Consider the following 27,189-nt stretch of genomic DNA (forward strand, 5'->3'; position numbering starts at 1 on the left):
CCCACAGCGCCATGGCACGGCGTGGCTGCCTGGGACACTCCAGTATCCCTGGCTGGGTTTCATGTGTTTCCCCCAAAACTGGGCTGTGATCAGGGATCAGGCACACATCCCACACCTCAGCCTGCAGGAAACTCTGCTGTAACCCATCCCTACCTGCTGCCTCCTCCACACAGGACCAGTGTGTCACAGCTGGGCCGGATGATCCGAGTGGAGACGGTCTGACACGGGCAGGAGCTGTGTCAGCACCCGCTGCTGCAGGCTCTGCATGGGCCCCAGCTGCAGAACTGGGGAACTGAGCACTCCCAACCCTCCTGTCTTCCTCATCAATCCCTGCTGTGCCACGGTGAGCACTGCGATAGCAGCTCCTGGCAACTGGTTTATCTTGCAGCATCCACTTGCAGCATCCACCCACATCACAACCCCCAAATTAAAAAGTCTGTCTCTATCACTGGGCTCATCTCTACAGAAACCAGACTCTTACTCTGGGGTTGCCCGTTGCTTCTCCAGCAGTGCTGGAGTTTCTCAATCACCACAGAGGCTAAAGTGTCACAGAGGGACTGAAAAACAAACATTAAATCAGCACCGCGTGGTTTCTGCTGCAATCACCCCATGCTGGAGTGTTTGTTCCTGCCGCAGCTGGCACGGGGGTGGGTATTTCCCCTCACCCCAGTGCCCCGCAGCCAGCTCTGGGCCAGCATCACCCCCACCCGGGCCACTGCCGAGGGCAGGGAACGGGGGCAGGGAACGGGCAGGAACACGGACAGGGGTCACAGGGAGGGAGCAGGGGCAGGGAACGGGCAGGAACATGGACAGGGATAAGGGGCAGGGAACAGGAGTCACAGGGAGGGAGCAGGGGCAGGGAACGGGCAGGGAACAGGGACAGGGAACAGGGGTCACAGGGAGGGAGCAGGGGCAGGGAATGGACAGGAACATGGACAGGGATAAGGGACAGGGAACAGGAGTCACAGGGAGGGAGCAGGGGCAGGGAACATGGACAGGGAACAGGGGCAGGGAACAGGGGTCACAGAGAGGGAGCAGGGGCAGGGAACACGGGCAGGAACACGCACAGGGAGCAGGGGCGGGGAACATGGACAAGGGACAGGGTCAGGAACACGGGCAGGGGTCATAGGCAGGGAGCAGGGGCAGGGAATGAGCCCGAACACGGACAGGGAACAGGGTTCACAGGCAGGGATGACAGGCAAAGGTCCCGGGCAGGGATCAGTGGCAGGGATAACAGGCAGGGATGACAGGCAAAGGTCCCGGGCAGAGATCGCGGGCAAGGAACAGGGGCAGGGATCAGTGGCAGGGATAACAGGCAGGGATGACAGGCAAAGGTCCCGGGCAGGGATCAGTGGCAGGGATAACAGGCAGGGATGACAGGCAAAGGTCCCGGGCAGGGATCGCGGCAGCAATCGCTGGGCTGCGGGGAGGGGTTGAGGGCAGAGGCTGCGGGCGGGGATCAGGGGCAGGGTTGCGGAGCTCCCGCGGGCACTGCGGGCAATGCCCGCTCCGCCCCGGCCGTGACGGCGGGGGCGGGCCGCGGGCAGCACCGCCCCGGGCTGGGCGGTCGCGGGGCCGGAGCGGAGCCTGCGCTGCCAGCCGGGCCGCAGCGGCGGCCGCCGGGCAGCGGGGCCGGGGCCGCTCGGGCCGCTCGCGGCGCAGGGCGCGGAGCCGCCGGTGCGGCGGAGCGGGCGCGGCCCGCGGCAGCCCCATGGCGGCGCAGGAGCCGCCGCGGCCGCCCCCGGCCGGCGCCGAGCCCGCGGAGCCGGAGCCCGGCGGGCGGTACGAGGCCGTGGCGCCGCACTGGTTCTACCGGCGGGTGCCCGAGGCGCGGGAGCGCTGGCTGCCGTTCAGCGCGCAGGACTCGCAGCGGCTGGAGGAGGCGCACGGCGCAGGTAGGGCGGCACCGGCCGGGCCCCGGCACCGCCGCTGTCCTGCCTTCCCGTCCCGCGGCCCCGCTCCCGAGCCACCCCGGGCAGTGGGCCTGCTCGGCTTGGCGGGGGAGCTTCAGCTGTGTGCTTGGATACCAGGGAAAAAGTCCCTGGACACGCACATGGCTTCCACCTGGGATGCTAGGTTTTCCCTGGAGGAGTTTTAATTTGGGACTTTTTTTGGCCATGTGCCTGCTCCCAATAACTGAGCTGTTCGGATGCATCAAATGGTCTGACCCCATTCAACTGATAGTGCTCTAAATTATATATAATCATACTGCAAAGCATCCTCTGGTGAGGCGGGGAGAACGCTGCCAGGATGGCAGGAATTCCAGTGGGAGAATCCCCACAGCACAGAGCTGTGCCTGCTATGAGAGCAAGGATTGGAGGTCAGCTCCAAGCCCTGTGCTGAGGCCCTTGTGTGCCAAATGTCACCATCTGTGCCACCTGCTGCTGCCACAGGCAGAGCTCCGATTGCCCAAGGATCGGCTGCCATCCTCCCTCGCCCAGGAATTTTCAGATTAGAGGCTGTGCTGCCCATCCCCGGTGCTGCTGCCCGGCCCAGCCTGGCACGGGGTGCTGTGCCACCAGCCCAGCCCACAGGCAGCGAAATTCACAGTTTGAGGTCTGTATTGGGGTCTGTAGAGAGTTCTCTGTTTCGGAGAGGAACACCTGAAAGACAGGAGACCCTGGTGCACCCCCACTGTTACACAATGCACTTAACAGGGCCTCAGTTTCGCTTTTACCCTCCTGGCCAGGCAGGGAGAGGCCACGTAAGCATGTGCCTGAGCTGGAGAGAAGGACAGGTGTAGTGTAAAGTTTTCATCTTCTGCCTCTGGGGGAAGCCTGACGTGGGGTGTCTCACCCGACAGCGCTCTCTGAACTCGGGTACAGAGGACGTTGGCATCTGCTGCCACGGTGGCTCTGAGCTGCCCGGCCGTGGTGCTGCAGCCTCCGGGAACTTGGCATTCCAGGCCTGCCAGGATTGACTGCAGGCCCTGTTCCCACAGGGAAGGACCAGGATGGCGTGGTGGTCCCCACCTCGGGGGGCAGGTACGACGTGCACCTGCGGGCGCGGCAGCGCGTGGCCGTGTACTGGGAGGAGGAGGCGGCCGAAGTGCGGCGCTGCACCTGGTTCTACAAGGGGGACAAGGACAACAAGTTCATTCCCTACTCGGAGTCCTTCAGTGAGGAACTGGAGGTAAGCACACCTTTCTGTTGGTTTCCATCTCAGCTTCTCCTCGTCACACACTGCCTGTGATGTCCCAAACCCCGTACAAGGCCACAGGCAGGCCTGAGGACGTGAACTCCAAAGAGGCTTTGGCACGGCATTCCTGCAGCTGATTGATGTAACTGTGAGCTCTGCCGTGGCCTCCCCTTCCCCTGCCCTCGTCCGGCCTCGGTGCATCCTTCCACCACACCTGAAAGTGCCAGGCTTTCCTTTGGGATGACGCAAATGTAGAGATGTATAGGCAGACGTATAAAAATACCCATCTTTGCCATATCTCTATTCTGATGTACCAAAACCAGTTCTAAGGGGATGGGGAAGTCTGATGCTGCTGCTGGCAAAGCGGGGAGCTCTTAAACACTCTCAGCAGGTGATCCTGGGATGACCCTGCTGCTCCTCCAGCTGATTTCTCTGCTTCTTTTGCGGAGTACTGATAAGAGAGTCTGAAAATTGGGTGGGGAATGTCCCAAGAGGTTGAACATTGATGGGCACACTTCCAGCTGACTCACAGTGGGTGTTCTCTTCTGTAGGAAGCCTACATGATTGCCGTGACCCTGGGTGAGTGGAAGAAGAAGCTGGAGTCCCCCAACAGAGAAGTCATTATCCTGCACAACCCAAAGGTGAGCAGGGCTGGGTGGTCTCTGTGGTGACCAGTCAGGACCCTTGGGTTTCTTTGTGCTGCTCCCTTCAAATGGGTTTGTCCCAGAGCCATTCCACTCACCTGCCTGCGCCAGAGGAGAGGGCAGTGTCAGCTGAGCCTGCCAACGGCTTCACATTTCTTTCCAGCACCTCTGTGGACAAAGGGCAGGGCCCAGCACAGTCTGATACCACGCCGTGTCACTCGGCAGCTGCTGTGGCTGTCCTGCTCCTGGGTCACTGACAGGCTCTTCTTGTTCCCAAGCTGATGGTTCAGTACTCTGCTGTGGCTGTCCTGCTCCTGGGTCACTGACAGGCTCTTCTTGTTCCCAAGCTGATGGTTCAGTACTCTGCTGTGGCTGTCCTGCTCCCGGGTCACTGACAGGCTCTTCTTGTTCCCAAGCTGATGGTTCAGTACTCTGCTGTGGCTGTCCTGCTCCCAGGTCACTGACAGGCTCTTCTTGTTCCCAAGCTGATGGTTCACTACCATCCCGTTGCCAGCTCTGACGACTGGGTCTCCACCCCCACGGAACAAGGCCGGCCCCGGACGGTGAAGAGAGGAGTGGACAACATCGCTGTGGAGATCCCCAGTGGTGAGCCTGCTTCTCCCCTCACCCATCCAAAACCCTGCAGAGCTTTCCAGCCTGATCACTCACAAGGAAGCTCCCGTGATCCTTTAAGTGAAATGCACCTCAAAACATTTTGTGCCAAAAGGATCCAAATGGTTTCAGAAACCTCCCCAGCCCCAGCGAGCTGCAGAGCCAGGGGAGGGTGGTGAGCTTCCAGCTCCTGTGCAGAGACAGAGCTCCGGGGGCTCTGTGCTGCCTGAAATGACCCCTGAGGTCTCGATTTGTACAGGAGGGGAGTTTCTTTCCCTGCTGGGAACACAGTGGTTGGTCACTTACCTTTGTGCTGGTGACTCTCTGGGGCACATGCTGTCCCCATCTCTGCAGCCAAGTGTCAGCTCTGTCCCTCCCAGCTGCCCTGAGCTCCCAGTCAGGCCTCAGGACCTGTCCCCATGAGGACATCAGGCAGTTGCTCCATTTTCCAAGGGTGCCCTCAGGAAGGCACATATGCAATCTGAGGTGTGTGGGAAGTAGAGAACAAGCCCTGACTCCACCTGGGGCCTGCCTGGGAGATGCAGCTCCATGGGGTTCATCAGAGTGGGCTGGGCAGGGGGCAGCTGCTCTGGGACCTCCCAATCCTGCACCTCCCTGTGAACACGCCACCACCCCTTCCTCTGCTGTCCTGTTGGTCCAGATCCATCCCAGGGCAGCTGAACTGAACAGAACTAAGAAATGTGAGAAATCCCAGCAGCCTTGAGGTGTAAATCAGGCACTAAGGAGGCTTTTCATGGGCTGAGGTGAGGGTGGGAGGCTCCTGCCCTGCACAGGGGTGCCTCCAGCAGCTCTGGTCCCTGCTGGGCGCTGTCTCCTCAGCAGCCTGCCTCCCCTCCTCAGGAGAGCCGCTGCAGATCGACCACCTGGTGTTCGTGGTGCACGGCATCGGCCCCGCCTGCGACATCCGCTTCCGCAGCATCGTGCAGTGCGGTAGGTGCCGAGCTGGGGGAGCCTCACCTGGGCCCAAACCATCAGCACGCTGCCTCAGACCACCCCAGCCCCAGCAGGGCTGCCTCAGACCACCCCAGCCCCGGCAGGGCTGCCTCAGACCATCCCAGCCCCGGCAGGGCTGCCTCAGACCACCCCAGCCCCGGCAGGGCTGCCTCAGACCACCCCAGACCCAGCAGGGCTGCCTCAGACCACCCCAGACCCAGCAGGGCTGCCTCAGACCATCCCATCCCCGGCAGGGCTGCCTCAGACCACCCCAGACCCAGCAGGGCTGCCTCAGACCACCCCAGCCCCAGCAGGGCTGCCTCAGACCACCCCAGCCCCAGCAGGGCTGCCTCAGACCATCCCAGCCCCAGCAGGGCTGCCTCAGACCATCCCAGCCTTGGCAGGCTGCAAGGCCAGAGCTGCTGACAGAGGGCAGGGTGAACACAATGCTCACTGACTGCCAAATCCCCACTTCTGAAAGGGTTTAGGCAGCTGCTGATCGTCAGTTTTGCTTCACGGCATTTATTTTTTATAAATTTCTAAAAGTTATTTTATAAACTCCTAAAAGTTATTTTATACTTTTTTTATAAATTTCTAAAAGTTTCTTGTCCTGACTGGAAGATTAAAACCCTGCCCCTGTGAAGGAGGTGGAGATGGGGCAGTGAAATCCAGTGAACACACGTGGCAGGACATGGAGCCTCCCCTGATCTGTAGTTAAAGATTCAGGGACTTAGGGGAGCAGCAGCAGATTAAAGACCCCGGTGGGATTTCCCTGTAATGATCTTTCATCGTATTAAGAGGTGTTGGTGCCACGGGCTGGCCCCAGAGCCTGGTGCATCTCCCTGAGAGCTCTTCTGTTCTGCAGTGAATGATTTCAGGAACGTCTCCCTCAGCATGCTGCAAGCACACTTCAGGAAGGCGCAGGAGCAGCAGCAGGTCGGGCGGGTGGAGTTCCTGCCCGTGAACTGGCACAGCTCCCTGCACTCCACTGGCGTGGACGTGTAAGTGTCAGCCCCTGCCCCAGGGCCGGGGGCATGGCAAGGGGCACAGGCAGCCTCCTGCCCCAGAAACTCCACTCTTGTGTTGGAAAAGCAGAGGGAAAGCTGTGAGTTTTTAGGGGAGGGGTGAGCAGGACAGACAGGGACCCCCAGAGCACCTCCCCACTGCCATTCTGCAGCACACAGCAGGCGCCTGCTCTGATCAGCATCCTGAGAACAGAGACCTCTGCCTTCCCTGGCTGAACTCGGGGACTGTGGACATCCACACCTTGCTGAAGCCTCTGAGAACTCAGTGCCCAGTTCCTGCACTGCAGCACTGCTCTGCAGTGCCCCAGCAAGGGCAGAAAGCAGGCCAGGCTCCTGGGGAAGAAGGGGCAGGCTCTCTATTCTTGGATTGTAAGAGCACAGGCTGTGCTTTACCTTCAGTCTGGGCATGAGCTGAGGGTCTGGATTACAGCACAGCTCGCTGGAGACCGTGTCAATCCTCCCCTGAACTCACACTTTGCTTTAGAACGAGGTGGGGTTCCCTGGCTTCCCCAGCTGCAGCCCCCTGTGTCCTTGCCCGCAGTGACCTGGAGCGGATCACGCTGCCCAGCATCAACCGCCTGCGTCACTTCATCAACGACACCATCCTGGACGTGTTCTTCTACAACAGCTCCACCTATTGCCAGACCATCGTGGACACGGTGGCCTCGGAGATGAACCGCCTGCACCGGCTCTTCCTGCAGCGGAACCCGCACTTCAGGGGCGGGGTGTCCATCGCGGGGCACAGCCTGGGTGAGCGCTGCAGCGTGCCAGGGCGCAGCGAGGGCACGGCCGCGGCTGCCCGGGGCCACAAGGAGCACCTGCCGCGGGACCAGGCTGCTCCAAGCCCCGTCCCGGCTCCCAGGGCTGCGGCAGCCACAGCTTGTCTGGGCAGCCTGTGCCAGTGCTTCAGCACTGAGTAAAGGATTTCCTCCTGCCATCTGATCCAGCCTGTCCTCTGTCTGTTTAAAGCCATTGTCCCTTGTTCTGTCATTCCATGCCTGTAAAAAAGCCTGGGGTGCAGCTCTGCCATCCCAAAAAGGAGGTGGCCCGGGCTCTTCCCCTGCAGATGCTGATGCTCTGCCCGTGCCTGGTTTCTAGGGTCTCTCATTTTGTTTGATCTCCTGACGAACCAGAAGGCTGATCCCGAGGAGGACGAGCGCTGCGCACAGGTACGGGAGGCCACCGACCCCTCTCCTGCAGCTGCGTGGGGATGAGGCAGAGGACACAAAGTGCACAGGAGCAAACTGGTGAGCAGAAAGCATGATCCCTTCTGGATCTGTTCACAGGGGTCCAGGACAACCTCAGGCACGGGAGGTATTGAGGAAGTAAAAGAAATCCTGAAGAAGCTGGAGCTGTCCGAGTATTGTGATGTTTTTGAGAAGGAGAAAATGGACAGGCAGGCATTGGTAAGAAGTTCCCTGTTTTACTGGGTCTTGTGGCTCTTCTTTGCTTTTCTTCCCCACCAGTGCACCTCTTCTGGTACTGAGTCACACATGAACCATCTCTGAGGAGCAACACAGTCCATAGAACAGACACCTCACCACACCTCTGCTCCTGGTCTTAACTCCAGCCTTGCTTATTTTCCAGTTCTTGTGCACAGAGAAAAACCTGAAAGAAATGGGAATTCCCTTAGGGCCAAGAATGAAAATACTCCATTACATCAGCTCCGAGACAGAGATGAAGGTTTGTTTTCTGCATGGCATGTGCTCATGGCATCCCATCCCATCCCATCCCATCCCATCCCATCCCATCCCATCCCATCCCGTCCCGTCCCGTCCCGTCCCGTCCCGTCCCATCCCATCCCATCCCATCCCATCCCATCCCATCCCATCCCATCCCATCCCATCCCATCCCATCCCATCCCGTCCCATCCCTCCTCATCCCGTCCCGTCCCGTCCCGTCCCGTCCCATCCCATCCCATCCCATCCCATCCCGTCCCGTCCCGTCCCATCCCATCCCATCCCATCCCATCCCATCCCATCCCGTCCCATCCCGTCCCGTCCCGTCCCATCCCATCCCGTCCCGTCCCATCCCATCCCATCCCATCCCATCCCATCCCATCCCATCCCATCCCATCCCATCCCATCCCATCCCATCCCATCCCTCTGACACAAGGACCCCTTTGTGCTGCTGCTGCAGGACCGGAGCTCAGCAGCTCCTGGGCACAATGAACGTGGAGCTGAGCCGGGGGACAGCTCCGAGGGTGGCAGGAGCTGCCAGTACCGGGACGTTGGCTTGGGACAGGTAACAGCTGAGCTCTGGCTGCGCCCCAAAACCCTCCTGACACCAGCACAGGGATTGTTCCATGAGCAAATCTGAACATCCCCCTCTCCCAGGTCTCAGCAAACTACCCCCAGCTGAACTACAAGCCGACCATCTTCTTTGCCTTTGGCTCTCCCATCGGGATGTTCCTCACCGTGCGAGGAGTGAAGCGGATCGACCCAAACTACAGCCTGCCCACCTGCAAAGGCTTCTTCAACATCTTCCACCCCGTAGGTGTAAGAACCAGAGCTGTCCTGCGTGAGACACGTGGAGCAGGAGCCCTGGCCACTGTCCCCCTCTCGTGTGCAGTTTGACCCGGTGGCGTATCGGATCGAGCCCATGATCGTCCCGGAGCTGGAGTTCGAGCCCATGCTGCTGCCCCACCACAAGGGCAGGAAGAGGATGCACCTGGGTATGGCGCAGGCAGCCCCTGTCCCCCGGCCCAGTGCTGCTGCTGCAGCCCCCAGCCCCACAGCCACCCCGTTCCTGCCTTGCAGAGCTGAAGGAAGGGCTGACTCGCATGAGCGTGGACCTGAAGAACAACCTGCTGGGCTCCCTGCGGGTGGCCTGGCAGTCCTTCACCCGCGCCCCCGTGCCAGCCCTGGAGGCAGGGAGCTCCGAGGCCGAGGCCGAGGCAGAGGCTGGCACTGAGAAGCAGCCAGGTCGGTGATGGGGGCGGGGGGCAGCCAGGGATGCAGCGCTGGGAGCTGCTGGTGAAGCAGCGTGCCTGGACTCCCACAGCCGCCCTGCCCATCACCTGTGCCCAGGAAAGGGATCGCCTTTGGGCTGCGGAGGCACCTGGCTGTCCCCAGATGCTGTGGCCTTCCCTGTTAGCACCTGATGAAGGGATTTTCTGGGGGGCTCTCAGCACACCACACCACACCACGTTTCAAGCCCATCCGCTTCCTTTGGGTGTCCCTTGCACTTCAGCTGCCTCTCCCCTGTGTGAGCTGCAGCGGGGTGAAGGGAGGGCTCGGCCCTGCTGTTGCACTGCCATGGCTGCTGCTGCCCTGTGGGTGAGCCACGCTGCTCTGCCTTCCTGCAGACACAAAGCCAGAGGAGCCCCCGGCAGCAGTGAAGGAAGAGACGCCCCCCATCAACGTGGGGAGGCTGAACGGAGGGAACCGCATCGACTACGTGCTGCAGGAGAAGCCAATCGAGAGCTTCAACGAGTATTTGTTTGCACTCCAGGGCCATCTCTGCTACTGGTAAGTGTCTGTGTAATGCTCAGGGCTTCAAATTTATGTGTGCTGGAAGCAGAATGGCCTCAGTTTCAAAGGTAAGAAAAGCCTCAGCTGATCAAGGCAACAAGGTCTTCTCCCATCTGTGACACACACAGGGTGGGCACGGACAGAGGAAGGAGTCTTGTGCTTCTCCTTGTGCTGCCTGCATGGCAGAGCACTGCATCTACCCCAGCCATCACAGATGGCCTGATAGAGTGCAGGGAAACATTCCCTTCTGATTCCCTTTGCTCCCTGCAGGGAGTCAGAGGACACTGTTCTGCTGGTTCTGAAGGAGATCTACCAGACACAAGGCATCACACTGGATCAGCCTTTGCCAGGAAGCCAGTGACCCACCTGTGCTGTGCTGGCTGTAAGTCACCTCTGCCTAAGCCCCTTCTGCACTTCCTAGGACACCTCAGAGGAGATCTGGTTGGTTTGAGGGAGTGATATCCTTTATCTAAGGCAGGGAATTTGTGTCAGCTTTCTTCTTTGGCCTATCAGTACCTTTGGCTTCTTTCCCCTTCCCTGCACACGAACACGATCAGACATGAGGAGAGAACCAAGGAGGGTCCGGGGGGCTGGATTCTGGCTGCAGCTATTCCTGTGTTCTCCTTTTGCTTTCTCAGGTCCAATCCCACAGAGTACTCACCAGGAAAGTCCAGATCTCTTCTCTGCCTTCCTCTCTCCTCTGCTGCCGTGTCCTGCATGCTGCTTCCTAAGTACTTGCTGCTGCCTGGAGATAAGGATGGATTTTCCTCCATTTTGGGTAGGGGTATGGGGAAAAACTGTCAAGGAAAACCACTTCTGCTGAAACACACACAACCCTGTACAGTGACTCCCTGTGGCAACGTGTACTTTTAACCCTGCACGCCGTGAGTCCCCACACCAGCTCCTCCAGCATTGCAGCAGACGAGCTGTCCGGGCTCGGAGCCCAGCCAGGCCCTGAGCCCGTGCCTGGCTTGGTGAGGATGCTCACAGCCGGGGACTTTGAGGAGAAAAAGCCTTAAACCCACAGCGTGGGAAGAGCTGCAGCAGCCTGGAGGCAAGGGAGATTGCTGACTGCTAACACAAGCCTCCACACCAGCACTGCGGGCCGGGAGGTGAAGCCCAGGGCACACAGAGGCTGCTGCTGAGGCAGCAGGGGCTGCACAGCAGCACCCTCACCCCTGCACTGCTGCTGAGGCAGCAGGGGCTGCACAGCAGCACCCTCACCCCTGCACTGCTGCTGAGCCAGCAGGGGCTGCACAGCAGCACCCTCACCCCTGCACTGCTGCTGAGCCAGCAGGGGCTGCACAGCAGCACCCTCACCCCTGCACTGCTGCCGAGCCAGCAGGGGCTGTACAGTGCAGCAGCACCCTCACCCCTGCACTGCTGCTGCATGCTTGTGCACCGCGGGGCTGTTCCGGGCAGGGCTGCCCCGTGCAGCTCCCCCTGAGGGCAGCAGGCTCGTGTCCTCCCCGCTGTGCTGTGCTGCTGGGGGCAGCTCAGCAGCCCCAGGCAGCTCAGGCTGCAAACCAAGGGCCTCCCCCGCCCTGAGCCAGCCCCGCTGCGCCCCTCCGAGGAGCGAGGGGCGCTTCCCCTGCAGCTCCCGGGGAACAGTGGTGGCTGCTGGCAGGCAGGGAGAGCCCTTGGCCCTGCAGGGACTCGGAGCAGTGCTGCTGTCCCAGGGGCTGCCAGGTGACCACAGAGATCTATGCCTGCCACGCTCCCCTCCTGGTTTAGCTTTACATGTACAAAATGCAGCCCGTGGAGGTGAGCCCAGATCCAGCGGGGTCTGGGCACTGCAGGAATGACACCAGCTCTGTAGGCAGCTCAGCTGCACCTGCCTAGAAGGTTTGTTCTGAGGGACAGGGCTGGAGAGCCTCTGTGATCCTTCCCTGGGCACCAGAACCCCTGGGCTGGGGCTCCAGTGCTGTGTGAGGTGTTGCTTTGCAGCCTTTGGAAGAACCAAACCACTTTCCCTCCTGCTGACTTTTGCCCTCTGCATGGGGTAAGGAGCCTTTTTTCCCCACAGCCTGTTGGTTTGTTTTTCCTCCATTGTCTGTTATTTGCACTATTGGAAGGGTTTTGTTTGCAGCCTCCATCCCTCCTCCCCTCCCAAGGAACAGAAACTGTTCTTTACCTGACTGCAGGAACAGCCAAGCTGCTTGGTCAGCACCTGACTGCTGGCCGAGGTCTCATGGGAGTAGGAAAAGGGACAGTCTTAACATGGGACACTAATGATCAGCTTTTTAAGTTATGCACTTTGTTAAAAAAATTAAATACATTTTAAATGTTATTTAATGTCTTTTCCAGTAAAAGCCAAAATAAACATATAGATGACTGCGGTGTGTGCATGTTTGAGGGGAGAGGGAAGCGCTAGAAAATTCACATGTGCAGTTCTAGGAGAAAGTGAAGCTATTCCTGTAACTATTGAAGCTGCAGAGTTATAGAGGGTCTGAGCTGCAGCTGATGGGGTGGTGTTTCATTACTGACTCACCTGCCTTGCTCTGCTGCAGCCTCACCTGTGCTGTTTGCATGGACACACACTTGAAACCTGTCTTTGAAGGGACCAGTGACAAACAACTGCTCTTAGAGCTCCTGCCAGGCAGCAGGCCCTGGATCTCAGCAGCACTGTGCCCTTCCTTGTCTGAGACAGACCATGGGCAGGGAAATGAGCATCTGTGTAGGATGCTCCCAGACAACATTTCATTTCTTCTGTCATCTCTCCTTGAAACTACTAGAGCTGCAAGGAAAAGCACGCACCAGAAAGCCATACAGACACTAGAGGAAATGGCTTATAAAGCAACAACCCAAACCTCGAAATAAAGTTTTAGTACCACAGCTCATTACAAAAATTAAACTCCTTTATTTGGGAAATTAGAAAAGCTCAAAGTTGGCAGGTCCTGCAGTTCACTTCCCAGGAGAAGGGCTGGGACAGCTCGGCTGACTGCAGCGAGGTGGCCAATGGTGCTTCCTGGACTGGACACAGGAACTCCCGCCAGCCTGAGCACACTGGGTTGTCCCATTTTCCCAGTTTGTGTTCAGGACCTTCACATCCCAATTGTCTTTGTGCAGGCTGGCACCCGAGTGCCTCCTTAGCTTCACAGAGGGCCTGAAGAGGGGGTGGCCTACAAAATTCAACGAGATGAAGCAACACAAGGGCCAGGGCAGGAAACACACCAGCTTGGCACGGAACACCTGCCCAGGGGCTTCCCCTCACTCCTGGGCAGCCTCCCCCAAGCCTCGCCCTGCCCTGGCACCCAGAGCAGGCAGGAAGAGCCTGGCACTAGATGTTCATGTGGAAGCTGGGAGCTGGAGGCTTCTCCTCGTGCGCTGGCAGCGGTTTGGGCTTGGCCAGAGCTGGTTTGTGGCACGTGGTGTCTGTCAGGGGAGGGTAGTACTGCCTGTAGCACAGGTATGCGAGCACCAAACCCATCACTGAGCCAACCAACACATCTGTGGGCGAGACCAGAGAAAAGTTAATGGCCCTTCACCCTCCCAAGCCTCGCCATCAATTCCTCAGCTTTTCTGCTAGATCCATAACCTGACTTGGCTGTAAACTCGACCTTGGTATGGATTTCAAAACCACAGAGAAAGGCATCAGTTCCCTGCAGGTGGCAGCAAAATTGCCACTGGAGTAGTAAAGAAAAAAACCCAAGTTGCTGTTTGGGGCTCTGAACACTTCTGTGGCACCACAGCCTGGAGTGCCCTGCTCAGGGCACCTGCTGAACCCCATCCAGGTGCACCAGCAGATGCTCACCCACCTTCCCAGTGGTGCTTGTAGTCGCAGGTGCGGGACACGGCGATGAGGGTGGCCAGGAAGAGGGGGAGGAGGAAGGCACAGAAGCGCAGGGCCCGGCCCCCCCGGCCTGGAACGAAGCTGTGCAGCTTCCCTGCCAAGTAGAAGGCAGAGAAGGCAAGACCAGCGAAGGCAACTGGAAGAGAACAGAACAATATCAGTTCAGAATAGCTCCAGGCTTCGCTGCCAGACCCTTACCCTCTGCTGCTGCAGTGGAAGGGCTGCGACAGGTGTCTGCCTGTGCTTGTGAGCCAAGGGAAGTGCCAGCTGGGATCCTAGAAGCTGCTACCTGGCACACATCCCTCCTTCTGGGGCTGCAGATAGCTTTGGACTACATTTCTCACCCTGTTGCTTTGCCGAGGGAAACCCAAGTCCCTCTCAGAATGCAGCCAAAGCTACGGGGTGCAGGAAAGCAAATCCAAGCTGCCTTCCCCCCAGAGCTCGCTGGCCAGGGCTGCAGCAGGAAGCAGCTGGGCAGACTCACAGGAAGAGTGGCCGCTGGGGAAGCTCTTGCGGCCCTCGGTCACCCTGCGGGCGTCCCCTGTGCACACCAGCTCGGCGTTGGCTCGGCCGTCCGGGAAGCAGCGATGGAAGAAGTCGGGTCGTGGCCTGGGACGGGGAAGTGGAGCTCAGAGCCCTCCTGGCACTGCCAGCACCCGCGGGGCAGCACGGAGCACAGGGAGCTGCTCGTGCCAACGCGATCCTCCCCCTGGGCCTGGGCCTGGGCCTAAGGGAGCCCATCTGAGTGATGGCCTGAGACAGCAGCTCCCCAGTGTTTGTTCTACTTCTGAATTATCTTTGCAGCTAGAAAAAACCACATTCTTTCCAGGCTGAGCATGTCCAAGCTGAGCTCCTGGCCCTGATGTGGCATTGCAGACCCGCCTGCCCCGCGGCGCAGCTGGGAACCAGCCAGTCCTCACCTCCCCACCGCGAGCTTCAGGGCGTTTGTGAAAACCCCGTTCAGGGCAAGAGCAAGGCTGGCAGCTGAGAGAGAGCAAAAGGGTCACATCAGCATCATCCCCACCTGAGAGTGCAGCACGTTCAGGCATGAGCAGGGCTCAAGCTGCCTTTCCCTGCAACAAGGAGGAGCTCACCAAGGCAGGCTTCCCTCGTGTCCTCATGGTCAGCACCCATGCACAGCCTCGCCAGGATGATGAGCAACAAGGGAGACAGAAATGCGATGAACTGCACAACACAGGGAGAATTTTAGGTGCCAGTAAAGCAGGTTTAAGTTTTCACCAGAACACAAGAGCAGTTACTCAAGAAGACCCTGAGTGCACTTCCTTTCCCCAGAAGGGAACCTGTACAGCAGTCTGTCCTCTGCAGTCGCTGCAGTTCCATCAGAACACAATCCCCCACCAGCTGGATTTGCAGCAAGCCCTGATCAGCCCAGCATCTCCTTTGGTTCTCAGACAGCTCTTCTAGCAGAGTGCTGCTGCTCTGGCTGCTCGCTGGGGGTGTCCCCAGGCACAGCACCTCAGCTCTCCCCTCCCTGCAGGCCCAGCATTAGCGCTCCGTCAGCAGCTCTGTCAGCAAAACCACAGCAGCTGCTGATTCAGAGCAGTTATCACCATCCCCATCTCAGCCCTGGGGGACTGCACTCCAGACATCCTCACCACTGCCAGGCTCCCATGGAGTCTGCTCCCACCTGAGCTCTGGCACGTCCTGCTTTACACTGCCTGCTCCAAATGCCATCCCGAGGTTTTGTCCTTAATGTTTAGTGGCCATCTCTTCAGGAAATCCCACCTGCCACTTGCCAACTCAAGAGCCACAGCCCTTCACCTCACCCCTGTGAGAGAGGGAGCCAATCCCTCTGACACAGTGCTCTCTCCTGAAACTCCAACACAGAGTTAGTCAAACTCTTCTAACCAAGGCAAGAGCTGCTGGGAAAACATTTGACAATAAAATGATAACAAATCCCTGCTAAAAATAGCTGCTTGAAAGGAAAACACTCCCTGATAGCGAGAGCTGTGCTATCCTTCATGTGCCCAGTAAGTTAGACGTGGAATGGATTTTGGACAACAGTGCAAAGTCCTAATCTGTTTATGAGCTTCAAATCCCAAAGGCAACCCAGGATGGTAAAGCCTCAAAATATGACAAAGATCACTGTATGTTTGGCCTAGCTGGTACTAATTTCACAGGATGGGTAGAAAGGGATCACTGGGGACCACCAGATTGAACCCCTGCTCAGGGTCCTCAGAGCACATCACCCAGGACTGTGACCAGATGGATTATGAGTATCTCCAGGTGAGGAGACTCCCACGGTCTGGACAGCCTGTGTCACTGCTCAGTCGCCCACACGGGAAAGCTCTTCCTCCTGTTCAGGTGGAAATGTCCATGGTCCAGCTGGAGCCTCTCGCCCCATTGAGCAGAGTCCGGCTCCGTCCTCACAGCCCCTCCCTGCAGCTATTTATCCACATGGATACGGTATCCTGCACTTTCTGCAATGTGCACTAGGAGCTGCAGGTATTGCAGTAACAGTCTGTAGCCAGCAGCTTTGTTTTAAAAGAAGAACTGGTAATTCGAGAATAAAGCAAAGTAAATGCAGGAAACACTGGCACAGGCTGCCCAGAGAAGGTGTGGATGCTCCATCCCCGTAACTCTGGGGTTTGGTCTGGTGGAAGGGAGACATCCCCTAGTGGGAGGGACAAAAAGATCTTTTACGGTCCCTTCCGACACAAAGCACTTCAGGAACCCACTGAACTTACAAACATGAAGACTGTGGGGACGTGGTCCACTTCAACGTAGGGGCTTTTGTAGAGCCACATCTCCTCGGGCTGCAGCACGCGCTGGAAGGGCGGCAGGAACTCCATGATCCTGGAAGGAGACGAGACATGAGCGCTGGGCGGGCGGGCGGGGGTCGGCACCCACTCGAGGTGGCGGGGGTCGGCACCCACCCGAAGGTGGCGAGGAGCAGCGCCCGCAGCGCGGCCTCGGCCGCCAGCTCCGCTCGCCGCATGGCCACTGCCCGGGCGCCGCGCCGCCCCGGGGGAGGGACCGCGGCCGCAGCCCCGCTATCCCCCCGCCCACCCCGACACGGAACTGACTCATCTCACCAGTGCAACATTCAGAACGATTTATTGAAGTCAACCTCAAGCAAAAATTTCAGATCAGTGGAATGTCATTTAAAAACCTTTCCAAAGGAATCCTCACGGAAAAGCAAAAGGGAAAAAAAAAAAAAAAAAAAAGGGAAAACAAACAAACAAAAATCCCAAACCAAAACCCAAAAAAAACCCCACATTGGAATTCCAAAGTATTTGTAAAGTAAAAAAAAAAAAAAAAAAAAAAGGCAACATCTCAGTTAATAGAATGTACAAAAATTATATGTTCTACCATCACACACAGTCAGTAAGAAGCTAAAATATTACAGGCAAGTCTCGATACGCTCTACCTAGAGGACAGGAGCTATCTATGTACAGGGAACCAGCTTTACAGGCTTCACACTATGCAAGAGGACAGAGGCCAACACAAACCCCCCAAAATATTTGATATCTCAAAGTCTATGCGGCAACATCAAGTCATGATACAGTAATGCCCCGTGGAATTGGACACTCCTCGGTAGTGCCAGGGCTGCATCTGCGTCCAAAACCTCTTCCATACCGACTTCGGTGAATATCGACGCTTTGCTATTAAAGACTCGAGTGATTTCATTAAAATAACATTTCACAGAATCTACAAAGTTTGTTACAGATAAACAAAGTCTACAGAAATAACGACTCTACAAAGGTCCATCTTACAGAGCACGTGGGGATGGAGACGGATCCGTGGGGATCTGTGTTGTGCAACATCACTCGTGTGGAGACAAACGAGCTGGGGTCCTCACAGCACCCCGAATGCAAACCCCCAGCCCCGGCTCCGACGGGACAGGACCACCCCAGGGAGCTGGCTTGTTGGAAAAGTGACACCAAAATGAGATACAGATCCATCTGGAACAGGGAGCGCAGGGGTTCGTCCAGTCTGGTTATGACCCAAAAGCGAGAGAACTGCAAGGTGGGGGGCTCCCCGGGACCCCACAGCTGGAATCTCCAGAGGGACCCCAGGCAGCTGCTGGCCCCAGAGCTGGGGTGGCACAGCGAGGGCACAGCCCTGGGGCACAGAGAGTGGTAAATGGCTTTGGCAAATTCACACAAATTTTCCCTTTTTTATTCACATTAATGACAGAAATCCCCTACACAAAGCACAGTTCCAGCTCCCTACCTCCCGCTCTGGAGCAGCGAGACCCCTCGCAGGGGAACACAGACCTGAGCTGCTCATTCGGAAACACAGTATCACAGGGAACAACTTTTCTTCCTGTTTTGCCTTTTCCTCTCAGAACAACACTGGGAATACATCCAACGTGTAGGAGTGTATTGTAAGTGCAAATGTTTCTTGCTACACAAAGAGAAATGGTGGGGAAAGCTGACGGGAATGGGAAGCAAAGGGACAGCACTGCCCCAAGGTCGCCGTCTCCCACGCAACACCTGGCGAGCAAGCACACACCTCCGAGACAGCTGCTCCCAAACCCTCCCGTCTGCCATGGATCCACTGCGGAGAGGGAGCAGGAAGGAGCTTGGGGGAAGTCAAGGACATTTTCAATGCAGTATACAAAAAATCATGTATAAATAAAAAAGCTGTAAAAGGAACCGCAGAGCTTCAAGTACATTAAACCCTGAATTCAATGAGGCAGAGGTTTCCATGTTAAAGTGACTTCTCCGTACCAGCGTCGGACACCCCCATCCCACCCTCCCCCCTCCCCGCCCACATAATTCTGTAAAGTTTCAATATATACAGATTTTATGCCCATTGATAATTATGTCTAGTAATTGTGTCTTTCCCATTCTATCCTGAAATTAAGGTAAAAGAAGGGTTTTTTTAGAAGAAAGGCCAAAAATCCACATTCCAGCCCTATTACTCCATTTGAACTGATTCTCCAAGACCATGTGGTGATCAGAGAAGGTGATTTGCCCACGAAATTTCCTTCCTGAGCTGCAAACGCCTTCAGCAGCCTAGGGACAGGACAAGTCTGTACAATGATCTGACAGCTACAATAGCTAATGCTTGCACCATGCGTTCAGGAATGGTGGAGCCGGCCTCTGCACCACTGGAATCCCAGAATCGTGGAATTCTTGCTTCTAGATTCATCTGGCCACGGGCTGCAGGATGCCTGCACTGTGCCCAGGGGCAGCTGCAGAGGAAAAGCTCCAGTAAACCACAAACCCTGTTCCCTGGGCAGGGCAGCTCCGCACTGCCCAGGTGCCAGAGCTGGAGGCAGGAGGTCACCAGAAGTGTGAGGCCACCCCAAAAATTTAACACTAAAGTAAGAGAAAAACATGCCGGTGTGTTCCCATGAAGGAACAGCAATGTGCTGGGACAGCACACTGTAATTCTCCACCAAAATCACCAGTTTTGTGGATTTCTCCTAGGTCTCAGCATGAAATGACCCAATTATCCAAGATTCCTTAATTTGGAGCCCACACAAATTAATTCAGCAGCTGCCTCCCACTCTGCAGAAGTCAATCCATCAGAAAAGCTGTGCAATCTTTTCCTTACAAAGAAGCTGCACTAAGCAGCTACATTCAGGTTACTCAATTTACAAAGACATGGTGAAAATGTACATTTTAACATCTAAGCCTGGCACCCAGAACAGCCCCTGCAGTCACCAAGATCCTCTGAACTGGCCTGCTCTCATCTAATAATGTTAAACCTTTTTGAAAGACTCACCTTCTCTTCAGCTCACAGTTTTGTTCACAAACTGAACAACCTCTCCTTTTTTCCCTTCTGAGTCCAAGCCCAGCTGTTGGCTGCTATGAATCACTTTTTGGTGGAAAAAAGAAGCATCTCTAAGAAGTCTGAACACAAAGTGAACCAAGACATCAAGTGGCACAAAAGGAGCAGCAGCCTCCATCACAGCATTTTTAAAAAGTTTTAAAACACAAATTTTAAGCCTTCTGTGCCCTCCCTGTGTCCTGTGCCCTGGCAGAGCTCTGTGGCACGGCCAAGGTGGCCACTGACAGTCTGTGGCTCCCTTCCAATGCTCCCAAGGTGTCCTGGTGCTGCCACAGCACGTCCCTCTGCTCAACAGGACACCAGGGACACAGAATGAATGCAGCAGGTCAGTGCACTCACAGCAGCACGATATCAGCAACATATCTGATATATATATATATATATATAAGATATCAGCTGATAGCTGCAATATCAGAATGCTATGACTTCAGAAAAAATCACAGAACACTATCAAGCCTAATAAAGAATATAAAGTGAACAACTCGGGCCCTACAGACGTGATAGCAACAGCTGTGTTTGGAATTTCTGAGAGGGTTAAACATCCTCAATAAGAGCTTAAAAAGAGACATTTCCCACACAAAGCATTAAGAAAAATAAAATCCTTTTTGTACCTTTTTTTTTCCTTAAAAACACCAAAATCTAGCACTGCTTTTGCTTTCCAGCAGGGTTAGTGTCAGACCCTCACAGGAGTGTGGTCCACAGCAGGAAGTGCTTTAGGGATCCCAAGAGCTGCTGCCCAGGAGTACCCCAGGCCCCTGTGGGGTCTGGCACCCCAAGGGAGGTGTGGGCAGGAGCTCTGGGCCGAGTTCACAGCACAGCAGCCGCTCAGGGACTGTAGTGTATCTACTATTCTACCATTGCACACACAAAAAACTCTCCCTGTACAACAATTTGAGCATGAGAAGGACACCAGGCAGAGACAAGACATGTTCTAAATTCCACAGACTTCTCTTGATCTGAGAAGTCTCCGTGTTCCCACAGGTTTGTGTAAGCAGTTTTCCAGAGACAAGGTTCTTAATTCCAAGGCTCAGTTCAGCCAGATGTCAGCAACATTTGATTATTTTCAGTACCCACGAGCAAAGGCTGGCAGGGAGTAGCTGTTATCAGTACACATGTCAGAAGTACTCGCTATCCAGGGTTGGGGGGAGACAGTGCTTGGTGAGATTGTGGGCTGGGGGAAGAGTCACCAAAAGTAGCTCCAGCCTAGGGACACCAGTGCCCCGTGGCTCCTTGCACAAAAAAAATGGAGGAATATAGGTTTTCTTAAAAAAATCTGGAACAAGAGCCAGCATAAGCCACTTTGAAAGCCTCACTGAAGGAGTCCGTCTCTCTGATTAACAGAGGAAATCCAAGACAGAACCACCTCCTGAGGTATCAGCTGGCTGCTGGGATATGGCTCTTACCCAGACACAAAATACCCTGTTCATTGAGGAAGTGCTGAGATGTTCCTCAGCTCCATTAACAATGAAGATTAAAATTAGAAGATGTATCTTAATAAAAATATCTTAACATTCCATCGAAACCAACATGCACATGGGTCAGGTCCCCCACGTGCCCAAGGCTCCCTGAAGCCAAGAGGAGCCTGAGAAGGCAGGACTGAAGACTCACACTCAGTAACTGCCACCAAATCAGATGAGGAACCCACGGGCAGGATTGCCTTCAGCTCTGACTGAGGGCTGGGAGCCTCTCCTGCCTGGGAGGGGTTTCCAAAATAGGTGGGATAAAGAAATGACCGCTGTGCAATTAAACTCTGAATTTCTGCATGTCTGCAAACACCCAAGAGAGCTCTGGAACAAGGCACCACCATTTCTTCCCCACTGCCAGACCTTGTGTTACGAGCACTTCCCAGAAGTCACACACCTGATTTCTCACAGGAAAAGCTTCACAATAATATTCATAAGTAAACATAGAGACAACCTACCTTCTCCAATGCCTTTAACAATAAGTACTGGAACAGAGGCATTTCAGAGTCACCTGGTCTGACACCCACACCTGTCTGTTTGGCATCTCAGTTACAGAGGGGAGAGGCTTTGCTCTTTCCATAAACTAGACACAAAAGTTACGTTGGCTTCACTGTTTTGTTTTTAAAGACATGATGACTGATCAAAGCCAGATCTTCAACACCCTTTCAAAATTAAATAAATAAATATGTGGCTATGCTTTCCTTTCTACACTCAAAGAACATTATTTTAAACAGAATATTCTTTTCACTGTCAAAAGGTTTACGGTTTTCTTCAAAGGCCAAGACGCTCCTGGTTTCCAACAGTAAGAGCTGCTGTAGCACATTCAAGGGTAAAAGAAAGACCAAACAATAAAAACCAAACACCACTGCCTGGTCCTTCTCGCTCAGGTCAATGGTCCCATTCCAGCTCACACATGACGGCTCCAAGGACAAGGCCAAGTGTGGCACTGCAAACCGAGTTCATCGCCTGCTGCCCCACTTCTCCCCTCCCGTGTTTGTTTTTAACCAAATTCACTCCTTTGCCTCTTCCACAGCATTCTGTGCTTCCAATTTGCACTTGATCTTGCTCCAGTACTCGGGTGCCACAGGAGATTTGGGGTCGTGTGCGGAGCAGCAGAGGCGGCCGTCCAGCGCCGACGGCACCAGGGCTCCCTTCTCGTGATCCTTACAGAAGGAATGGGGGCAGAACTCACAGAAGGACACAGCAGGATTGCTACAGATGTCACACTGATGCCATGGACATTCCCACTTTCCTAAGGATGGGAGGAGACAAAGAACTGGAATTAGTGCACTGTGGAGACAGCACTGGCCTTTAAGTCTCACTCTGTGTTGGATTGCTCAGATGAATGCAAACAAATTTCAGAAAAATCAGCTGCTACTTCTGCCTCTCATGTACAAGAATCTGACTGAAAACAGTTATATTTTGCATTTTTTAAGCAAAAAGATGATGCTCATGTTTCAATAAAAATAAAAGGAAGTTTGATTCAAGGAGAGGAACAAGAACAACATTAAAAAGTATGATAAAGCCTCTGTCCACCGGTTCAATTTAGGAACAGTCACCTGATGTACTGCTAAAAGTGAGTGCTATTGCAAAAGCATATTTGGTGCACTTAGTGCAAATGAACATTCTATTTAATGTAAGTGAACACTGTATTTTATTTACATGAATGCTGCATTTCATCTCCAAGATGATCTTGTAGCAGGAAGGAAAAGCTGAGCAGGAGGAGACACTGTTCTTACCAAAAGGTGGTTGAGTCAGGTTAAGGCATAGGAGGTGGTATGCTTTGGGACAGTCCTTCTTATCACACATGACCAGCTCTCCCCCATCTCCACACTGGAAACAGTTATCTTCATGCATCTGCTTCTGTTCTGTTTTTATTTTCCGTTTCTTCTGCTTTAGTTTTGCATTTTTCACCTTCTCTTCATTTGCCGTTGCAAATGCTGTCTAAGAAGGAGAAAATCACAACACAGAGTCAACTTATAAACCCACAGCATTCAAGTAAATTTTGGGTTATTATTTACATGACTTCTTCTTAAATGAGATAAATTTAAAATAGTTTTTAAGCTCTAAAAGCCAGAAGTGCTCATTCAAATGTTTCTGAATTAACTTCCCACCAGACACCAACAGCATGGCAGGGCAGACTATAGAATCTTTGGAGACTTCCAAGGGTAGAAAGTATTAGGCTAAAGAGTGAAATAAATCAAAAGCCTCTTTGTCCTACAGAGTCTCTGGATTTGGGAGGAGAAGCTCCAGTTCCACCCATGTACCTTGGGACGCACTCCCAGGAAGCCGCTGCAGTTTTCTGCTCCGCAGTGACACTCGGTCCTGCCATTGCCCAGGCAATCCAGGTTGTAATTGAATGTTAATTCCATTCCTGAAATTTAAAGAAAAACAATTAACTCACATGGACACTGAGGGAAGACAGGTCTGTGACAACAGCATTTCATTAGCATCTGTTACCATGAGACCCCTGCTAAAACTGGAACCTTAAGTAACATCTCCACTCCAATGAATGACAAAGTTCCTAAACAATTCACTGGTATTAATCACTCCAAAGAAAAAAAAACACGATTCTAAGTGAGGAACTTGACCACTGCAAGACAAAAGCAAGCATGCCAAATAGTGCCATCCTTTTACCTGCAGGAATGTCACAAAGAGCAAACAGTCCAACTCTGATGTCACCATTCACTGTCCATTTCTGTGTTTCACAGTTTGGGTTACAACTATGATTCATAAAACGAGAATAGTTCCCCTTCGGGCCAGCATCTATTATTCGGTCCTTCAAGGAAAAAGACAAAGATATACTTAGTACTTACAAAGCAAAGAGGTTTCCTCCTGCTGAGTGACATTTGCTATCAAACAAGACACGATATTCACCTTGGTTACAGTTAGCATATAAAAATTGGTGACACTGTTCTCGTGAGCACGTTTGATCCGCAGCCGGCACTCCTCCTCGTCTATCAGCTCCCCAACATATTCATTCACAAATTCACCCTGAACAAAGAACAAAAAGAGAACAAAAGTAAGAAATCTGTGCATCCTAACCAGAATCATAAAGGGAAGCAGCACAGAAAAAAGCATTTCCTATAAAAAAGACTCAGATCATCAGAAAAAGTGTTACACTTTACTGGTCTGGTAGGCACAGTGTGAATACATGCATCAGGTAATTGCTGTCCTAGCAATACACTCAGGAAGAATAAAAGGCAGTCCTGTTCCTGCATTCAGTAGACAAGACAGTTGTCAGGTCTATAAAACCCTTTCAACCTTCCTGCTTTCTTTCAAGAAGGACAATGTGACAGTGTTCACTGACTCCCCAGGAAACAGAACTGTTACAGTATACTTCACTTTTATTAGGACTTTAGTAGTCAATAAGCTCAGAACATTTGCAGTCACTCAGTTTTCACGAAACACAGATTCAAAAAGTTCTGAATTTAATAAAACTAATGGCTAAATCCCATGTCTAAAAGCAGCCCTTCAGGCCTTAGTGTTTTCTAAGGAAAATCAAAAGAGCTGGGATGTGACCGACACCTCGATACAAGGCCACCAAGGCACTGGGCATTGCTCTGAGCAGCTGGACAGCCGCTGGGGGGTTAAAACACAGCTCACTCTCTGGAGGTGCAGAGCACAATGCCCTCACCCAGACCCACTCCGGTGGCTGTCACAGCCCTGCCCTGGCTCTCTGCACCTTTTTGATGCTCCTCTTGGTGCGGAGGCCCCAGCCGCGGCGCTCGGTTTTGATGATCTCGGCGTCGGGGTAGAGCCTCTTGGTGAAGCACTGGTTCTGGCAGCGCTCCCCGGCTGGGCACACCTGCGGGTGGCACTCGTACTGCAGCATCCTGTTGAGGCACTCCGACTCCAGCCCGCAGGGGTTCTCGTCCGAAGGCTTGCAGTTACAGCGCGGGATCTCCGACAGGTCGGCCACCTGGATCTGCACCTTCCCGATCACCTTGTTGGACTGGGGAACAAAGGGCAGAGCAGCGGATGAAGGCGATGCACTGGGAACAGAGTCAACAGCTGACATGAAAAGGCCAAGTTGTTTTATTCTGTGTCCTACGGTACTGTTAACCACAACACGAGATTAGTGAAAAGAACAGCAAAATTATTTACGTGGATTTCTTTAGGTTTCCACTGCTGAACACCTTGGTATAAGTACACAACTTAGAATCACGGAACAGTGTGAGTTGGAAGGACCATGGGCAGGGACACTTTCATGGGACCAGGGTGCTGTGATCCCCACCCAACCCATCCTTGGACACTGCCAGGGAGTGGGCAGCCACACCTTCTCTAGGCATCCTTACTCATGCACAGGGCAACTTCCTCACGCACAGAATAAAAATAAAATAGAAAGAGGCCAACTCACTTTAATGTGTTTATAGGGCGGAGGCTTCCTTGAATTCCTTTCAATTTCCAATGCCTCTTTGCTTTCTCTTTGTGCTTTCAGTTCCTGGAAACGCTTTGCTGCTTCTTCAAGTGCTGTGCAAGGAATTCAGAATAGAAAGCAATCAGCCCCAGCTGCTGCTAATTAAATATGTACATGTACATGTATCTATTTAAATTTTTTTTAAGACTAGGAACAGAACTCTATTGACAAAAAGACAAGCTAAAAATTAGTTATTGCAATTTATCATGAATTTATCATCAGGTACTTTCAGCAGGTACCAAGATATCGAACAATGATCCCATGCAGCTGAGCCCAAGAGCCATCTTAACATTACCCCATTTGTGAAAGCACTGAACTGGCCCACAACAACACACAATGAGTAGGCACTTAAACACATTTTTATCTGCAGTCAAGAGATCAACACAATGCTTGGATTTCAGGTGAACACAGAACACTAGTCACATAATATTCCCATGCAGGTTAAGTGGTGATGGAGACACAAACACGTGGAATTTTTGTCATAAACCACTATAAACTTTGTTTGATTTTACCTTTCTTGAAGGTCTTGTTAATACTAGTTTGCCCCTCAGCAAAGCTTTTATCTCCTTCAACATAAGGGAAAACTCTGCCCTGGTGTACCCAATAGTAGTCATGTGAACCAAAGAAAAATACTGGGAAGTCCCCGATATCATGTTTGAGGCCCTGTATGTTGAGAGGCACAGACCTGGGATTGCAGATCTCTGCTGGCCACCACCTGCAGAGTAGGAGAGAAAAGAAGAATGTAAGTTTCCTGAACAGAGCTTCCCAGTTTCCTTAATGGGATTGAGAAATAAAAGCCAGTTCTCCTCTCTTAAGGAAATTAATTCCTCCTTCATGCAGCCAAGGCTCCTGCTGGCAATGCCTGGGAAGTTCCATGCAAAACACAAGCAATGTTCTTACTCCAAATTTTGGGGAAGCCTTCTAAGAATATCCGTGGCCTGAGAGTGGGATTCCAGGATCACCTGCAAACAGCTGTATTGCTGCAGCTGACTAAAGCAAACACCAGCAAGGACAGAGGGGCTCTGCCAGCCCCTGCTTTCCCACATTCTGATCATGCTCTGCAGAGCAGAGGTGTGTGCACTCCGGAGTCCATCACTGCCTGGGACAAGCAGGAGCATTGCATTTCAAGGGTGACATCCACCTCTGACCCCAAGCAGAGGAATTATTGCATTTCTAATTCTTGCTCACGATGACTGAGATGCTTTATCTTCCTGCAATTCCAGAGTACATTAAAACCTCCAAAGCATTAGAACCCCCAAAAGGTGAACTTGCCTGTAATTCCCAAGCTTGACCCAAACGATCTGCTTGTACCGCAGCTTCTTGCCAGCTTTACAGTCATTGCAATTCCAGCATCCCTCAGGCATTTCTATGCTGAGACACTCAGGGTGGAAGGAAGCTGGGCACGACTCACAGCACAACAGTTTGCCACCTTGAAACAAAGAAGCCCTGCTTGGTTTGTAGAAGTCAGGATTTGCTCCCCCCGTGCACAGCAACTGACATTCATTTAAAACCATCCACTCCAGATTCCCACTGCCCCATAGAAAAATGGCAAAAGAAAGGGATCGAGTCAAACTTAACAATGTTGGTTAAAAAGAACTGTGCAGGGCTAAATCTCAGCTGGGATCCTTAACTGCATCAGACAAAAAAACAGCTGAGGACTCAAACACGAGGTGAGCTGGCAGGAGGAGCACCATTCCCAAAGGAAGCACTACAGCTGGGAACGGTGGTACCAGCTTTTAGTGCTCTGGTGGTGGCCAAAGCAACCACAAAACTCCACATTTTTAAAGAATCCTTTTCCTTTTCAATCAACATTGCTCTGACTGAATCCCCAGCAATCATTAGCGAGCACCAACCCCACAGCCTATAGGTTGATCAATACTTTTCTGCTGCAAGGACAGGAA

At 53.7% G+C, this 27,189-nt stretch overlaps 3 protein-coding genes across 4 annotated transcripts in view; 1 reads left to right on the forward strand and 2 right to left on the reverse strand.

Moving 5' to 3' along the window:
• The first annotated feature begins 1,711 nt into the window (after positions 1-1,711).
• DDHD2 (DDHD domain containing 2) lies at positions 1,712-12,181 on the forward strand. The gene is made up of 17 exons (XM_021535872.3): positions 1,712-1,895; positions 2,942-3,132; positions 3,690-3,779; positions 4,268-4,388; positions 5,256-5,345; positions 6,214-6,349; positions 6,915-7,123; positions 7,472-7,542; positions 7,660-7,779; positions 7,961-8,056; positions 8,513-8,617; positions 8,710-8,865; positions 8,945-9,047; positions 9,133-9,297; positions 9,681-9,843; positions 10,117-10,228; positions 10,485-12,181. The coding sequence occupies exons 1-16, from the start codon at positions 1,712-1,714 to the stop codon at positions 10,205-10,207; spliced, it is 2,091 nt and encodes a 696-aa protein (XP_021391547.1). The 3' UTR covers positions 10,208-10,228; positions 10,485-12,181.
• Positions 12,182-12,683: 502 nt separating this feature from the next.
• PLPP5 (phospholipid phosphatase 5) lies at positions 12,684-16,810 on the reverse strand. The gene is given in 8 exon segments (XM_021535883.2): positions 12,684-13,296; positions 13,605-13,775; positions 14,124-14,248; positions 14,560-14,623; positions 14,734-14,824; positions 16,348-16,456; positions 16,537-16,669; positions 16,672-16,810. Coding segments are annotated over 8 exon segments (882 nt in total). The 5' UTR covers positions 16,691-16,810; the 3' UTR covers positions 12,684-13,126.
• Positions 16,811-21,606: 4,796 nt separating this feature from the next.
• Positions 21,607-27,189, reverse strand: part of NSD3 (nuclear receptor binding SET domain protein 3) — a 31,190-nt gene continuing 25,607 nt past the window's right edge. For both annotated transcript variants that reach the window (XM_077789260.1, XM_021535879.3), the window contains 9 exons: positions 26,561-26,717; positions 25,801-26,003; positions 25,229-25,341; positions 24,554-24,823; positions 23,746-23,862; positions 23,506-23,647; positions 23,136-23,242; positions 22,608-22,812; positions 21,607-22,120 (listed from right to left, as the gene is read on the reverse strand). In XM_077789260.1, coding sequence (XP_077645386.1) covers positions 21,879-22,120; positions 22,608-22,812; positions 23,136-23,242; positions 23,506-23,647; positions 23,746-23,862; positions 24,554-24,823; positions 25,229-25,341; positions 25,801-26,003; positions 26,561-26,717 — 1,556 coding nt within the window. In that variant the 3' untranslated portion in view covers positions 21,607-21,878. The remainder of the gene's footprint in view (positions 22,121-22,607; positions 22,813-23,135; positions 23,243-23,505; positions 23,648-23,745; positions 23,863-24,553; positions 24,824-25,228; positions 25,342-25,800; positions 26,004-26,560; positions 26,718-27,189) is intronic.

The sequence above is a fragment of the Lonchura striata genome, chromosome 32, assembly GCF_046129695.1.
Source record: "Lonchura striata isolate bLonStr1 chromosome 32, bLonStr1.mat, whole genome shotgun sequence".
Lineage (NCBI taxonomy): Eukaryota > Metazoa > Chordata > Aves > Passeriformes > Estrildidae > Lonchura > Lonchura striata.

Coding starts and splice junctions, on each gene's coding strand:
- DDHD2 (XM_021535872.3), top strand. CDS start 1,712: ATGGCGGCGCAGGAGCCGCCGCGGCCGCCCCCGGCCGGCGCCGAGCCC. Junction 7,543..7,659: donor AGGACGAGCGCTGCGCACAG/GTACGGGAGGCC, acceptor ATCTGTTCACAG/GGGTCCAGGACAACCTCAGG. Junction 8,057..8,512: donor GCTCCGAGACAGAGATGAAG/GTTTGTTTTCTG, acceptor CTGCTGCTGCAG/GACCGGAGCTCAGCAGCTCC.